Source organism: Ambystoma mexicanum, chromosome 6p (assembly GCF_040938575.1).
Source record: "Ambystoma mexicanum isolate Mex_15411 chromosome 6p, UKY_AmexF1_1, whole genome shotgun sequence".
NCBI lineage: Eukaryota > Metazoa > Chordata > Amphibia > Caudata > Ambystomatidae > Ambystoma > Ambystoma mexicanum.
The window spans coordinates 111,937,506-111,953,030 of record NC_090935.1 but is presented as its reverse complement, the minus strand read 5'-3'; the positions used below and the strand labels follow the sequence as shown (position 1 = coordinate 111,953,030).

The 15,525-nt window shown below is 44.7% G+C and overlaps 1 protein-coding gene across 1 annotated transcript in view; it reads right to left on the bottom strand.

The window, feature by feature from the left end:
• Positions 1–15,525, bottom strand: part of STOML2 (stomatin like 2) — a 392,482-nt gene that overhangs the window by 276,288 nt on the left and 100,669 nt on the right. Inside the window, exon 3 of the mRNA XM_069626806.1 lies at positions 1,430–1,529. Coding sequence (XP_069482907.1) covers positions 1,430–1,529 — 100 coding nt within the window. The remainder of the gene's footprint in view (positions 1–1,429; positions 1,530–15,525) is intronic.

The window sequence follows — 15,525 nt, the reverse complement described above, 5'->3', positions numbered from 1 at the left end:
CCAGACTGGGCCCTACTTGAGATGGGACACTTCAGGGGTTGTGGATGAAACTGGGCTATCAGGCACTGGGGGAACTGTTTCCAGAGGGGAGATTCCCTACTATGCAAACAGGTAAGCAAGGGAAAGCAGGCACACAGATGAAAACTCTGCAATCTTACAGACTCCGGGCAGCAGAGTCCAAACTGTGGAGGCTTACCCCAACGATCCCCCAAAGAATGAATTCCAAACATACATCTTCAGCTCCTACGGGTGTCGCAGAACACTGGCAACATTGTACGGGATGCTCATTGGTAAATCGAGCAGCTCAGTGACCAAGGTGGGGCAGCAATGGGAGGAAGCGCAGGGGGTTGAGATCTCAGAAGAGCAGTGGGGGAAAAATGTGTTCTCTGACTAAAACAGTGATGTTAAACTCTAGATACAAACTTATTCAGTATAAGATTTTGAACAGATTGTACTACACCCCAGGTAAACTTAAGGTGATCTACCCTGATGTGGATGGCAGGTGCCCCCGTTGCAAAGAGAGAGGGGGGTCATTTACACATCCTGTGGAACAGCCATCAGTTGTCAGAGTTTTAAAAACACATTTTAGATACCCGGTCTGAAATCACGAATCGCACATTGACTTATTCCTTCAGGAGTGTGTTGTTTGGGCTGTGGGAGGGCATTCCTGAATAAAGGGTTAGATCCTTTCTCAATATCAGGTGTAGGATTGCTAGACGTTGCATATTGAGGAAGTGGAGGGCTGTGGGCCCCCCGTCAGGAAGGGACTGTATGTCTGACCTAATCCGGGGAGAGCACTGCGAAGACATGTACATAGGTACATTACCTGGCACATCCAAGCCGAAAGATATTTGGGGTGAATTCCAAAGTTACCTTGCGTGACAACAAACTGTTGGAAAGTTTTAATGGAACTGATTATACATTGGTTACTGGACTGGGAGATACACAGGACAGACCCCATTGCTCATTGTGATGGGCATATGCATGAACTTGGTTTTACCATGGGTGCAATAGACCACTGTTCAGGGTCCAGATGAATGTGAAAGTTGTTATTGTAGAAGTGTGAAATTTGTTTACGGAGCGAAAAATAAAGATTTTTAAAAGAGAAAAACATTTCAGTTTGAATCAAAAAGCTTTTCTATACCAGCAACCATTGTTGCTACTTTGGTCCTGGTAAAATACATGTAATTAAATTCACAGTATGGCACTGCATGAAGTCGAAAACCAATCATACCATTAAAAGGGGTTACTGAGAGCTAACGAAATAGCCTGCCTTCCCCCAATCACAGCTGCACAGACGTTCACAAAACAAACCAGTGTAGTCTAGTCAGAGAACGGCTGCACAGATGCTATAAGGTACAAGATTGTCTATAGTGACAGCAGTGGTGTGGAGAAGATTTAGTCAGAAACCAGAAAAACGTGTACTCACCCAAGCTGACCGCCGACTGCTCTGGAACATTGATGACTATTTCTTTCAGGCTCTGAACATACCTAATCCTGTCCAGCAAAGGGATAAGAAAATTTAAACCCTGTAATGAGAAAAGAGGGAAAGCAGGATTTAATTGAGGAAAGCATTTTTGACAGATGGTCAACTAGTTTTAACAGAGAGATCAGTGCAGTCAAAGGCATGTGTAAATAAACGGGAAATCATATCCCCGTTGAGTGGCTGTTAGGGGAGTTTTCCTAAAGTCCACTTGAAGGGAAGACTCTACAAAACTATCCCTTGGTATACAGGGCCCCACCTCTTAGTCTAAGTCTCTACTACCCAAAGTACAGACTTATACTAAGGATCTGGTGGAACGGCAGAGCAGCCAGGTTGATTTTAGGCGGAGGATGCGAGTTGTAGGTAAGTACACTGAACCTAGACAATAAACTAGTTCTAAGAAACTCTTACACATTGAAAGTTATAATAAAATATACATTTATTTTATATACACAAGGCAGGTAAGTAAATACTCTTTTAGACTAACCAATACAGACAGGAATTATTCACAATACTTTTCATGGGTGACTGCTTCAATGGTAGTTGCTTGCGCTTACAATTGTTACAGAAAATGACACCAATGCTAGATCTAACGTATTACTTTAGGGCCTTGCACTCGCATTTGTTACAGAGAAACCTAGGTTCATTCATGTAGTAAAGTCACATCAGACAAAGTCTGTAGGAAGGAAAAGGTAGCAGTAATTACTTTTTAGCAACACTTTTCAAGGCTTCTAATGCTTTGGCAGTCCATTCCCTAACAATACAAGCGTTCATCACATCACGGTCAGTGCAGGAGTGGATCAAAAGTCTTATGCAGCAGCAGAAAAGGCAAAGATCCTCAGGATACTTTAGTCACTTAAATAAAAATATTGTAGTAGACAACACAAGTTATAGGAACCCTGAAAAGGACACCCTAACAGGACACAAGCTGGGAATCCTGGGCCAGAGCTATGGGTGGACACCCAAACACCTTGTAAACGTACTGCCGTCACACTGGAACGACTATTCAGCTTGAGGTAAGTTCTACCTTGAGCACCACAGTACCTTCGGTTACAAGAAGTAAATGCAGCTGGATTCTTTCTTGTGCAGCATCGACGGATCCCGTCTCCCTATTTCTTGTTCTAGGACTCTGAATGGGATATCACAGCAGCAGTCGCGGGAAAGGACCTTCAACAAGGATTTCTTTGATCTCCCACGTTGGTCTGGGGTTTTGGCACCTTTTTATCAGCTCCAACAAAGGACGGTTATCGGCAGGACGATCTTTCTCGATTCAGCAGTCCTGCACTCTGAGAGGACTTCAATAAGTGGGATTGTGTCTCTGGAGCTCCAACTGGAGTTCATCAAAGTCCTGGGCAGATTCGTCCATGCAAAGGCATTGCATTGCAAATGTGTCAGAGGTCCCCTGGTATTTGCGGTATGCAGACCTGGAGCACCTCGGGGGATGGCTCAATCTGCATTTCGTCTTGGGGCTGGTTGGTCCCACCAACCAAAGGGAAGGAGTCCTCTTTGGAGCTACTCGTTGATAAGAAAACAGGGGCAGGACAGCAGTGGTCACTTCACGGTTACTGGAAGGGTCTGCAGGCATCTAGTCATTTTCAGGTTCAGATCTTCTGTTTTAGTGGGTGACTTGCCTCCTCCCACATGAACCTCAACTTTTATTTGGATTTCCCATTCACTCTTCTGCAAACTCTCTATAAGGTTTACAGAAAGGGGCGGGTGACTGTCTCATCAGGATAGCCAGCCCCCGGTGGGAACTGGTTCCATTCAGGAACTCTGACAAAGGACGGCGGAGTGTTAAACTCCTCTGCTTTCTGCCTTCACAGACACACTGGAGAATAGGCGGGGACACCCAAGGGTTCCTGGCAAAAACAACACTCATACACAGACCTCCCCCTCCCAGAATGGCAGAAGAATGGCTAACAAAGGTCAACCACACAAGAAATAGCGACCAAAAGAAAGGAGCCCCCATGTTAGAACATAGGTGACGCTTTTGTGCATAACCGAGACTGTGAATACAGTCTGCAGTAGAAAATAGCACAAAAGTTGGAACACTTCCACTGCCACCAACTAGAACTATAAGGCACTCTGACCAAAAAGTCACAGGAGCAGAGAGAAGGGAGATACTAGGTATCCCCCTAGCACTCCACAGAAGGTGGTGTGTGCTAATCGCTCATAGGTTAAAGTTTTAGGAAGGATACAAAGTATACCTCTATCGCTAAGGACAGTAGTTTTTAAGGACAGTCAAAGAATATCATACGAGAACCGAAGGGGTTCCCAGCAACACTGCACGTAGGGTGCTCCTGTGCTGCAAAAGTGTAACACAGATGCATTTCAGAGATATGTAGGAAAGCAAGACTCCATAGAACAAGGTAAAACAACAGAACAGAGTTCACAAAAATCAGAGTAAATGAAAATGAATAAGGGGGAAAGGGCTCCCCTCATTCAGGATAGAAAGAAAGGTAAGTCCAGCAAAAAGTGCTGGGGGTCTCAATAGGAGAGGGGTTTAAGCATACCACTGATAAATCTCCCCAACAGTGGCCAGTTGATTGACCCATTTGTCAGTTTGGTTTGCAAACCGCTTTTTAGTATTGGCTGTTAGTGGGATGTGAGGGGGGGGACACACAGTCTGTGGGTATCTGCCTTCTGTTCCTCTATGGCAATGTCCCCTACCTAGCCTTGTGTGACTGACAGTCAGGCAGATCAACACCACCCTCAAGGACAATGTAGACCAGCTATCCCTCAAGTTGTCCCCCCCCCCCCTCACCAACCTGTACCCTCTATATTCACCTCATTTATCACCCGCCAGCCTCCGCACTGAACTTCGATGAGAACCTCCACATCCTTGAAGACAACATCAAAGCTTCCTCAAAAATCAAACTCTTTGGTGACCTCAATCTGTGCCTTCCCGACCCAAATGACCCTCAAGCCACCTCACTGGCTAACGCCCTCGAGCACCTAGGCTTCAAACACTGCATCACTGACCCTACTCATGTGAAGGGCCGCACACTGGACTGGATTGCTGACCACAACTGCCAGGTCTCAACCAGCACCACTACTCCTTGCCTGTGGTCCGACCAACATATCAATTTCCCCATCTCCCACCACTGGAAACCTAAACTTACTGCTACCACCAGCAGTCCTCGCAGTTCACGGAAGCTCACAAAAGAAAATATCATGCCTTGGCTGGACACGCCTTGCCTTAAACCCACTTTCGCTGAGGACACCAATTCACTAGTGGACTTGTACACCTCAACCCTATCTAAAACAGTGAACACAATCACCCCCCCCTAGTTCCCCGCAAAGCTAAAACCGTCAAACACTCCAACTCATGGTTTACCCCAGGCCTCCTAGAACTGCATAACGTGAAACTCCAGGCAGAAGTAATGTAGACAAAAAATCCAACCAACGCCCTGACAGATGATTTCACCAGAATCTCCAAGCTCTATAAATCAGCAATAATGTCAGCAAAATCAAACTCCTTTAATACCAGAATATGCAACGCCAAATCAGACACTAGAGATCTTTACCATCTTCACGGAACTGGAGACTCCAGCCGCACCTCCCGCCACCGTGACGAAGGATGAATCCTGGTGCTCCAACATCCAAATGGCAATGCTCAATAAAATCGACACCCTGAACATAAAAATCTTCAGCCAAATGCCACAGGCTCCCCTATACCAGAGCCATAATCAGCTTCCCAGACTGCCCTACCCACTTGATCCCCCAGTTTCACTTTAAGGAGATTTCAGAGATGGAAGTCCTAACAATAATCAAAAGTCTTAAACCTTCAAAATGTAAAGGAGATATATGTCCAGCACCCATCAAAGACTGTAGAAATCCTCACTCCATTCATCACCGCATTCATAAACGCCTCCTTCTCAACAAACACAGTGCCGGCCAGGCTCAAAGAAGCCTGGGTTCTCCCCCCTCCAAAAAAAACCTTATTAGACCCCACTATTCCTACCAACTAAATCCCCAACCAACTGTCCCCTTCTTACTAAAAATGCTTGATAGGGTAGCGTACCTGCAAGTTCAGCACTTCCTTGAAATCAACCACATCCTAGGAGCGCTGCAGTCTGGCTTCCGCCCCGGGCATTGCACAGAATTAGCCCTGCTACACCTGAAAAATCAGCTGGACGAGATCAGGGATGGGGGGGAAAGTCAGCCATTCTCCTCCTCCTAGATCTATCGGCTACATTTGACCTGGTTGACGATAAAATCTCATCAATGCCTCTGCCAACTTCTCCCCCATGGCTGCTGCCTGGAGCACATCCTTTCTGGAAGGAAGAGTCATGAGGGTATTCTCAGAAAATGTCAATGCCTCTCCTTTCCCCATCCCATCCCATCCCATGTGGGGTACCGCAAGGGTCATGCATATCCCCAACCCTTTATAACATCTTCACTAGGCCCCACTTTGATTTCCTGGATTCCCTCGGCATAGCATGCAAGAACTATGCCGACGACACCCAACTTTTGCTCCCACTCACAGGCAATCATGTAGACGACTCAAATACCCTCAACAATACCTATTCCTTGATACAGTCATGGATGGCGGGAAACCACCTGTGTGCAACTGATCAATACACTGCCTTCCAGATCGACACATCTTGGTCCCGGTCTCAGCTTCTGTAAAAACCCTAAGGGTGTACCCAGACGCCCCCCTTACCTTGTACCGCCAAGTAAACGCCATTGCTTCATCAGCAGCCTATGCCACCAAGTTATTAAATGCTGCAAGACCCTTCCTCTCCAAAAACAGTTGCTTAACTATTGCCTGAGCGATCATCGGCTTAAGGATGGACTACTGCATCCAGAAACATCAAGTCATTCAAAATAATGCCATCCAAGCAGCCCTGAACATCCCCAATAGAGAACATATTTCAGAAGCTAGAAGAGAGGCCCACTGGCTGCCCATCCAAGAACGCATTATCTTCAAAACCCTGTCTATCACCCACAAGTGCCTGTCCAACAAAGCTCCCCCACCTCTCCCAGAAAACAGCCAGAGCTTGTTCAACAAGACCCACCAGGACACTATACACTGACCGCCTACTCCTACCTAAAGTTAAACGAGCAAAAGCCGCAGGCTCCAGCTTCCCCTACCTCACAGTCAAACAGTGGAACTCCCTCCCTCCTTCGCTGACAGCAGAAGAATCGTACTGGGTTTTCCGAAAAGCTCTAAAAACAAAAGCTGTTTGCCTAAACTGTAACACTGACTGTGCCCTGCTCTGCTTACCCAAATGTACTGTATGTCAAAAACATAATGCAAATAACCTGCATCTGTAACAGCACCTTGATGTCTCAGGGCTGTTTGTGCGCTTTATAAATGAAACAAATAAGTGGGGTCAATAAAGAGGTAGGGGACGCCCGGAGATAGTGGATGCTTCAGCCAGAGGAGGTATAAGGCACTAAGAAAGGGAAGCATCACAGTATCATGCCCAATCCTCATTAACTCCTTTGACCTCTATGAATAGAGGGGCAAGTGCAAACTCTTGAAGGATACCTCTAATTATAGTACCAGGAAGGTTCCAGTGGATCAAGGTAGCCCAGTGACTTTAGAGCAGGCAAGAGTTTAGAGGTGAAAGGTGGTTAGGTGTCAGTCTCCAAGCCCATACCAAAGGGAGAATGGTGGCACGTGTTAAGGAATATTCACCTCTGCCTCAGAACATGTTGGTATTGGATGGCCTTTACCACAGACTCTGCGGAAGAGGGTTCATGGACCTGAAAACCTGCAACCCGAAGACAAAGACCAGGGTGCTCCACTGAATATTGCAGTATGGCCTGGACATGCCTAAACCATCAACTGTGTAAGATATATTTTCTTTCATCACGATTTGGAATTTAAGAATCCCTCTGTCATTTCTTTTGGCGTGTAAATAAATGTTATCCTCTTAAATGAATGGGCACCACCCACATCAAGACACCCTCATAGAAATGTATTATAAGTGTTACCGATGAAGCATGTATTTGCAGAGTCATGCATGTACGCATCAATTAATTTTAGTTTTAAAGATTTTCAACTGCTATAGGATCTGCTGCTGTCGCATCAGCATTTCACTAAACATTCTCTGATAATGTGAATTCTTACATGCATTTGCCGGAAGTTTGATATGTGCACTGTAAAATCATTGTGTGAAACATTTTCTCTACATAACCCCCTTCGATGGAAATAGTTACTTACCTGCAACTCCTGTTCTCCAGCATTGGTATCTTTCAAAGGATCCACATGCTTTTTGAATATTCCCTGCTATTCTTACTGGGAATCCTCAGTAACATACAACTAAATAAAACTGAACTCACTTTAATGCTCTAGTATAGTAATTATTTGGGTCATATTGCCCACAGCCAATAGAAAGGGCTCCCTCAGCTCCACCCCTGGAAACCATCTTCAGATATGGCATAGAGCACATGAATTGGCAATATGAGCCAAGAAGACTCAAGCGGGGGAGGCGGGAGGGTTGCATGTGAATCTATGAAAGATAGCAATGCTGGAGAACAGGAGTTACAGGTAAGTAACTTATTTCCTCTCCAGCATTGGATTGCTCATAGATTCACATGCTGTATGAATAGATTACAAAGCAGTACCACATAACCATAACCGGGGCAGGGGGCAAGCTCCTTGTAGAAACACTTACCACAGCAGACACTCGCCTTACACCAACAGGTTACGCAGAACCGCCAGGCCGATCCTGGAATCCCTGTCGACACAGCAAAACATTGTAAAGGTGTGCACAGACCTTCAGATCACAGCCCTGCAAATGTCCAGCACAGGGGACCCGGACAGGAAAGCTATTTTGGCAGCAACGGCTCTTGTAGAATGAGCTATGGGCTTCTGATGACAGAAGGATATCCAGGAGGCAAGCCATCTCAAGATTACCTTTCTCAAGTTGAAGGCGGTGTCCTGTCATGTTTTCGAACATAAAAGTTTCAAATGGCAAACTTTTGCATTTTTCTTGTCGAAATGCCATTCTTTCGAATGATAATTTCTTTGAAAAAAAATTGAAAGTGCCAAGGGTTGGGGGGTGGGAGGGTGGCTTCGGGGTGTTTTAGGGGGAACCCCCCCAATATACACTAAAACTTTGAAACGTTATATGGAGCTGTCCAGTGCTGAAATTACAGCACTGGACATCTCCATGTAACGTTTCAAAGTTTTAGTGTATATTGGCATTTTAATTATTTTTTTTTGTAACTTTGAAACATTACATGGAGCTGTCCAGTGCTGTAATTTCAGCACTGGACAGATGAATCTAACGTTGCAAAGTTACAACAAAAAAAAGCATTGAAATGCTACTTTTAACATGTAAAAGTGCATTTCAATTGAAACCAGTCCACGACTATTGTCGACGGATCGGTTTCGAAAGAAATGCACTTTGCATGTTAACTACAGGCTGTCACAGCTTTGTTTTTCGAAACTTTTGTTTTCAACACTTTTGTTTGTCAAAACTTTTTTTTCTCTGGTCTAGGTGCAGCTGTCAGACCACACAGTCCAGTCATCACAGGTCACGCAACCAGGAACCCCAAGATCTTCAGCCCACACAGGTTCTTCTGTATTTGCCCCTGTGTCCACATTCACCTTATCTTTGCTTTTCTTTGTCACCCTCTTGCCTTTTCCATTATGTGTCGCACACCATTTGGCAGTCTTTGGCTTTGTCGTACTGTATCCATTCATAAAAGTTCCCTTTGAGGTGGTCTTATGTATACCCCACCTTTCTGTTGCATTCTTTCACATCTGCGCTCTTTTCCATAGGTTGCTTTAAAAAAGGCACTTTCCCTTTCTGCTTTCATCAACTATTAACTTTGTCCAAGTTTCATTCAATTCAATATTCAACGTGTGCAGTTTTCGCTTAGTTTCAAGGTTTCATTTAGTTCGGTGTTTAATGTGCATGATTTAACTCTTGGAGTTTCAATATGCGTATTTTAACTTAATTTCAAATTTTCATTCCATTTTGCAGTCAATATCCGTCATACGGCACTTGGTATTCATGCGTAGCCCCTAGAAGCCCCCCTAGCTTTGAGTGACATCTCTTTCGACTCACTGGTCCTCAGCGTTCCTCACTCTGGGTGCTTCTGGCTTCTATTCTGCTTCACAGGCAAGCGGGCTGGTCTCCGTGAGCCCTGCTCGTATTCCGGGTACTTCAGAGCACATGCCGGCAGCTCTGCTCTTCTCCACGGACGTGACAGCGTCCTCTCCCTCTTACTACTTGCTCGCAGCTCCAGCTGCTTTCTCTGGTTCATGGAGGCTCCCATACCTGTGGCAGCCCAACGGCTCGACTTGCGTTGCCTTGGGCTCCACAGGTTGTCTGGTACATCTGCAGGCATCCTGGCTTCCTCTCAGGTCCCACCACGGTAGCCTCCTCACGATACGGGTCCCCTGCTAGTCTCCCACACAGTGGTGGCATTTCCTATTCGCAAAGATGTCTATTATAAAAGAAAAGTCAAAACCTATCTTGACCCATTTCTATGAGTGGTTGCTCTGCCTCAACAAAAACACTAAGGACTCGGCCAAGATGTCCTTTAAAGTAAAATGCCCACCATCCTGTGTCCAAACCTATTTCCGTCACTAAAGTTAAACTAACGGAGGAAACTGGGTGTTAGGCAAGATTGTATGCAGTACCCTTTGGGAGACTACACCAACCTTGCCCTCCTGGCAATAGGTAACCCAACCTTTGGTATAAGTCTGTACTACACAGGTTGGTAGTGTGGCTGAGCAGCCAGGCTTATCCCAAGAGGAGTCAATGGGAGCTGTAGGGTTGTAACAGAGTTTTACAGTGAAGTATTCAAATAAACTTTTACACTCAAGGTTTCTTGATTAAACAATTATGTATTAATTTAACAATCAGTTTGAATAAGCCTTCTTCAGAAGGGAGCAAATATGTAACACACATACACTTCACTAAACGCACTCTCAGTTTCAATAAATCAGTAGATATCCATTTTGGATGGCACACATACACTCCCTACACCCTGAGGTGACTTAAATAACTAGAAAATAATCAGGGAACTTTTTTGTGATATCACCTGTATACCTCTGTGACCTCTTTCAAGCTAAGTTGAAAAGTCGCAATGGTGTGTCAAAGGGAACAGAGACCTTGAGCTCCCCTACTCCGTTTGATAAATTAAGTAAAGCAAGTGCTTTGATCACACCTTAGTACTGCGACAAATAATATTTTCAACATATTTGTCGTTTTAGTTTGTGCTTTTATTGGTGGCCCTTTGTGATAACACGTGTTTCGGCATTTTTACTGCCTTTTTCAAATCAGGGCAAATCCAGTTTCATCCGTCATAGTCAGTATGGTGGCTAGAGCCTGTAGCAAGTTAACGGGATAAATCCCATCTGCAAAGATTTGTGCTGGTGCGTTCCGCGTCGAGTTGAAAATGGCTGACTTAAATAACTAGGACACTGTGGACATCTGATATATCACTGGTTACATTTAGAGCAATACTGATGTTACAGCCAAAAGGTAAAGATGAGGGAATAAAACAATGGTTAACAAAAATTCTGAAAAAGGTATGTGATTTTGAACCCCCAATGCAAAGTAAATTAACCCTTTCCCAGCTACACAGGTTATATATAGAATGTGTGACTTTTGTGAGGGATAGTTAAAGCACAACGTTCAGAGAGCCAGGACAGCCAATGTTAGTTTAGCAAAGTCTAGGGAGCTGAAGCACTTATTGAAGGTCGGTAAAAACTCTTGCGCAATGTTTTAGTAGTCTTTGTAGAAAATGAAATCACTCTAGGGCCATAAGCTGGGAGGCTTGTGAGGGGCAAGCTGCAAGCAAATCTGCAAAGGTAACCAAGGCACGTCTCAACTGAAAGCTAGCAAGGCTACAAAACAAGAGGGAAGCAATCCCTAAATTAACAGTACAGGTCTAAATAAATTGGTTCCAGCTGGCTTCTGTTCCAGTTGTAGGTCTGCAGATACTGTGTTCCTGGGCCTCAGTTGTGGGAACATGAGGGAGGACGTCTGGGGACTCCTGCACTACAAATTGAAGGTCGGCGGCAGCAATGGGCAAACTTCAGATCAGCGGCACTTCGCAGTTTCAGCTTCTCACACCACTCGCAAATAGTACCACTGCGGTTCTCAGATACCACTACGGATTTTCCTCGCAACTGGGGTCCAGCACTCTGTTGAGGTGGTTCAGGCTTGGTCAATCCTGCTTCCTGGGAGTCTGGAGAATCTTCCTGGAGCTCAAGTCCAACTTAAAGACACTCACTCGATGATTCTCGTTTTCCTCTCCCTGGCAATCGGTTCCTGCAGCAGCAATGGAAGTACAGCCAGCTCCAAGAGGATGTCCAGATGAGCTTGTCTTGGGGTCGATTGGTCCCACCAACTCAAGGGGAGAAGTCGTCTTTTGCAGGGCTTCCCTAGTTAAGGCGAATTCGGAGCTTCAGCACTGCAGCAGGGCTTCACCGGGTAAACCAACGGTCCAGGAGTTGCAGCAGGTGTCTTCTAAGTTCTTCTTCGGATCCCTTCGTCCAGTGGTCGACTCTGCCTTCCAAGCCAAAAGACCTCACCTTTTATGCAGATTTCTCCCATTCATTCGCAGCCTAGCTGTCAATCACACAGCAGAGTGGCTGTACTCCAAGGACAGTCAGCCAACCAAGCACCTTTGGGTGCATTCCTGTAACCAAGGGGATTAAGCACAGGGAGTTTCTGGCACCTCCCTCACTTCCTGCTGCTGCCAGACACGCTGGAGCCAGAGGCAGGCGTCACTGGTGAATCCCATCAAAGACAAAACGAACAAAGCGACCAAACCTGGTTTGGCGCGCAGTGTAAATCTCAAGAAGTACCTTTCCAACGAAGAAATGGCGGAAAAAAGATGACTGTGGACATTTTGACAAAAAGGGCATATATGGGTGCTTTACTGCAGCTGCGAACGGAACACAATGGTAGGAAAACGTAAACCAGTGCCACCAGGCATTAACTGTAGCAAGGGTAACAAATTGTTACATGAGAAACTAGACGCAGGGGATACAAAGTATGCCCTCCAGCACCCTATTGTACGATAGTGTGTGCTGGGTCTAGAAAGTTACAAAAAGTAAAGTCAATTTCACTTCACTGCTCTCGGAAACAACAGTTATCCAAGAGAAGGTATTTAAACCTTTGGGAGATCTGACAGACTTCCCTGTGTGATGCTATGTGTCACAATGTAAAAGATGATTCCTATGGAGTTCATCAGACTCCAAAGTCAAAAGAAACAGAATCCAAATTAAACAAAAATGCATGAGAGTGGGGAAAAGGTCTCACTCTCTCCAGGGTAAAAATTAAAAGTCCTAAAGTCCAGCAAAAGAGCTGGGGGGTCTCAGAGGTAGAACGGAATTAACACATTTCTGAGAATTCTCCCCAACAGTGGGTGTCTTCATCCAGAGGGAGGCCTCTCACGTTCTGAATACAGACTGCTAATGCCCCATTCTTGATGAGAAAACACAATGATTGACTCTTTTAAAAATAGTTCCCAAGTATCAAGAGGGAGTCTCTTCCCCTTGTTCCTCTCTTCAACTCATAAACGTAGTGTTAAGGCTGGTTCACTATCCTGCCAGACTTAACTGTAGACTTTCTTCTCAACAAATGGATTTCTGAAGTATCAAGGGGGTGAGTCCCTTCCCCTTGTTCTTTCTCCAGCTCCAAAATTATGGCTTCAAATCTGGTGCACTATCCTGCCAGGCCCGACTATATATTGTGGCGTTCCAGAAAATGTCTCTTCCTTTGGATGTGGGTCCTTGACCACTTGGTTCAGCTTCTTGCACCTCTTTCCTTATTTATGTCCCAGAACTCCCTGGGCTGTCTTGGGGTCTCCCCGACTTGTTCTATATATTCTCTCTCTAATCTGTGGGTCCCTGACCTCTTTATCTTCCCTCAGGTTCTCCCAGACTTCCTCTGGGCCCCAGCCCCTCGACTGTGGATTCCTTCGATCTTGTATGCGTGCTTGACCCGTGTGATTTCCTTCTGTGGACATCACCCAACTTCATATTTTTGTATTTTATTTATTTATTTATTGGTGATTCTGGTTGTTCTTACTCAACCTCACACAAAGTAAGAAACTAAGCAATAAATAAACATTACAATTACATATATACACACAAGCAAGTTTCCTATAAAAATCAGAAATAAAATCAATTTCTGAGATGGATACAAAGATGCAAATAAAAGAAAATAACATATTTCTGAAAACTACGTAGCATGTGCAATTTTGTGTTCATCGCAGACAACGGTGAGAACATGTAACAAAGACAAATGGATATTACCATCTTAATTTTATCAGTCCAGCCCTGTGCAGAATTTTAATGACAGCAATCATGGCCATGGATTCATCGCCACTCGAAATTCATGCAAAAAAGAATTCTGTATTGAGCACTGTGAAATTATGTATAAATCGCCCCAACCTTAAAGTTCTCATTATTCTCAATTCGGGGCAATTCAGAACAATGTGCCCTCTCTCTTGAGTAACAGCTTGATATTTACACAGAGCACAACCAGTTCCAATCTGCCCATTCTGAGATCTTACCAGACAGATCTCACCTATTGGGAGTAAGTTCAATCTTTATCTCAAAAACTGGCTGGCCCAGTATGAGTTTGGGAAATGTTTCCAGATATTTCAGGATACTTCCTCAAGGCTTATCAAGTGGTGATCAGCTGTTGTAGAGTTTGAACTGTCTCATCCCTTATGTTTGTGATTATCCAATCACTTCTTAAAACCTTCTTTACTTCATTCGGATACCTCACGAGATCTCCCGCAGATAACTCCATACTACTCAGAATCCCATAGGCTCTTTTCCCTAAAATTGGTCACAGTATGTGAAGAGGACTGAAGAATACCTGCTAAAATCTCATATAACGAGTCCTTCAAAAGGTAAAAAAAAAGCCTCTATACAACGAAAGAATCCTCCAATCTAATTAGCAACTCAATGAGGTTAGTCCCAACTCAAACCTCAGTGAAGCCATGGGCACACAGTCCAACAACCCAAAGCACGCGTCCATACCCTAAGATTATGGAAGAAACCACCATTTATGATTGATCTTAGTACCATAAAGGAAACCTTCATTTTGTAATAGATCAGCAACGGGCGAATGGAAAATCTGTAAAACTGGGATCTAATCTGCGAACCCGATTGGGAGGCCTTCAATAACAGAGGTGTCAGAGATATCCATGTTATCATCTGCCTCCCATTTGAAGTCTAGATAAGTAAAAGATACAGTTGGGATTAGACGTTGGTCCCCCATACACCAACCATACCCCATGTTGCTTTTTTTGTTAGATGTACATCTAATTATGTTAGTTTTCTTACCATTAATGCATAACTCATTCATCATTGAATATTCCCCAATTGCGTGAAGTTGTCTTTGTAGGCCCATCTGGGTCCTATCCATGAAGATGACGTCATCCACATAAGTTAAATACGGGATAGTCACAGAAGATATCCTGGAGGGAGCAAATGAAAATCTAGAAAGAAAATTCTCCCAGGTCCGACAGGTAAAGGTTGAATAGACAGAACTCTGTCAGAGCACCCTGCCCATTCAACCTTACCTGCAAGAGAGTGTCCTCGTGGAGTTGAATCAGAATCCATAAAAGTGGCCCTGGAATCGGCCAATCCCTTAGCTTGAGACAGAGTAGATTGCGTTTAATGCAGTAATTGATGGTGGCCAAACATAATGGAAACTTGCCGGCCTAAGTGATTCTTTCCCTCTGCCAACCCACAACTAAACCGTTTAGCTCCATGCCCAGCCTTTTCCGGAAGCAGTCTGGTACCTTTGTAGGCAACCAGATTGGGTGGTCCAGTCCATCCAATCATGCAGTATCATTCCTGCAAATATCTTACTCTTGCTATCAAGAAGGGAGATAGGACGGTAATTACTTGGGCTTGTCCGATGTCCATTCTTGTATATGGGTAGAATAACAGCCGTGTGCCAGGAGGTCAGTGTCACTCCTTTGCTCAACATTGAGCTAAACAAAATAAACAGTATCTTATCTTAGACCACAGCTCTGGATCTAGTTTGAAAAGAGCGAGCAACAAGCCAATTGGGCATGAGGCTCTAGAAGTATATAAC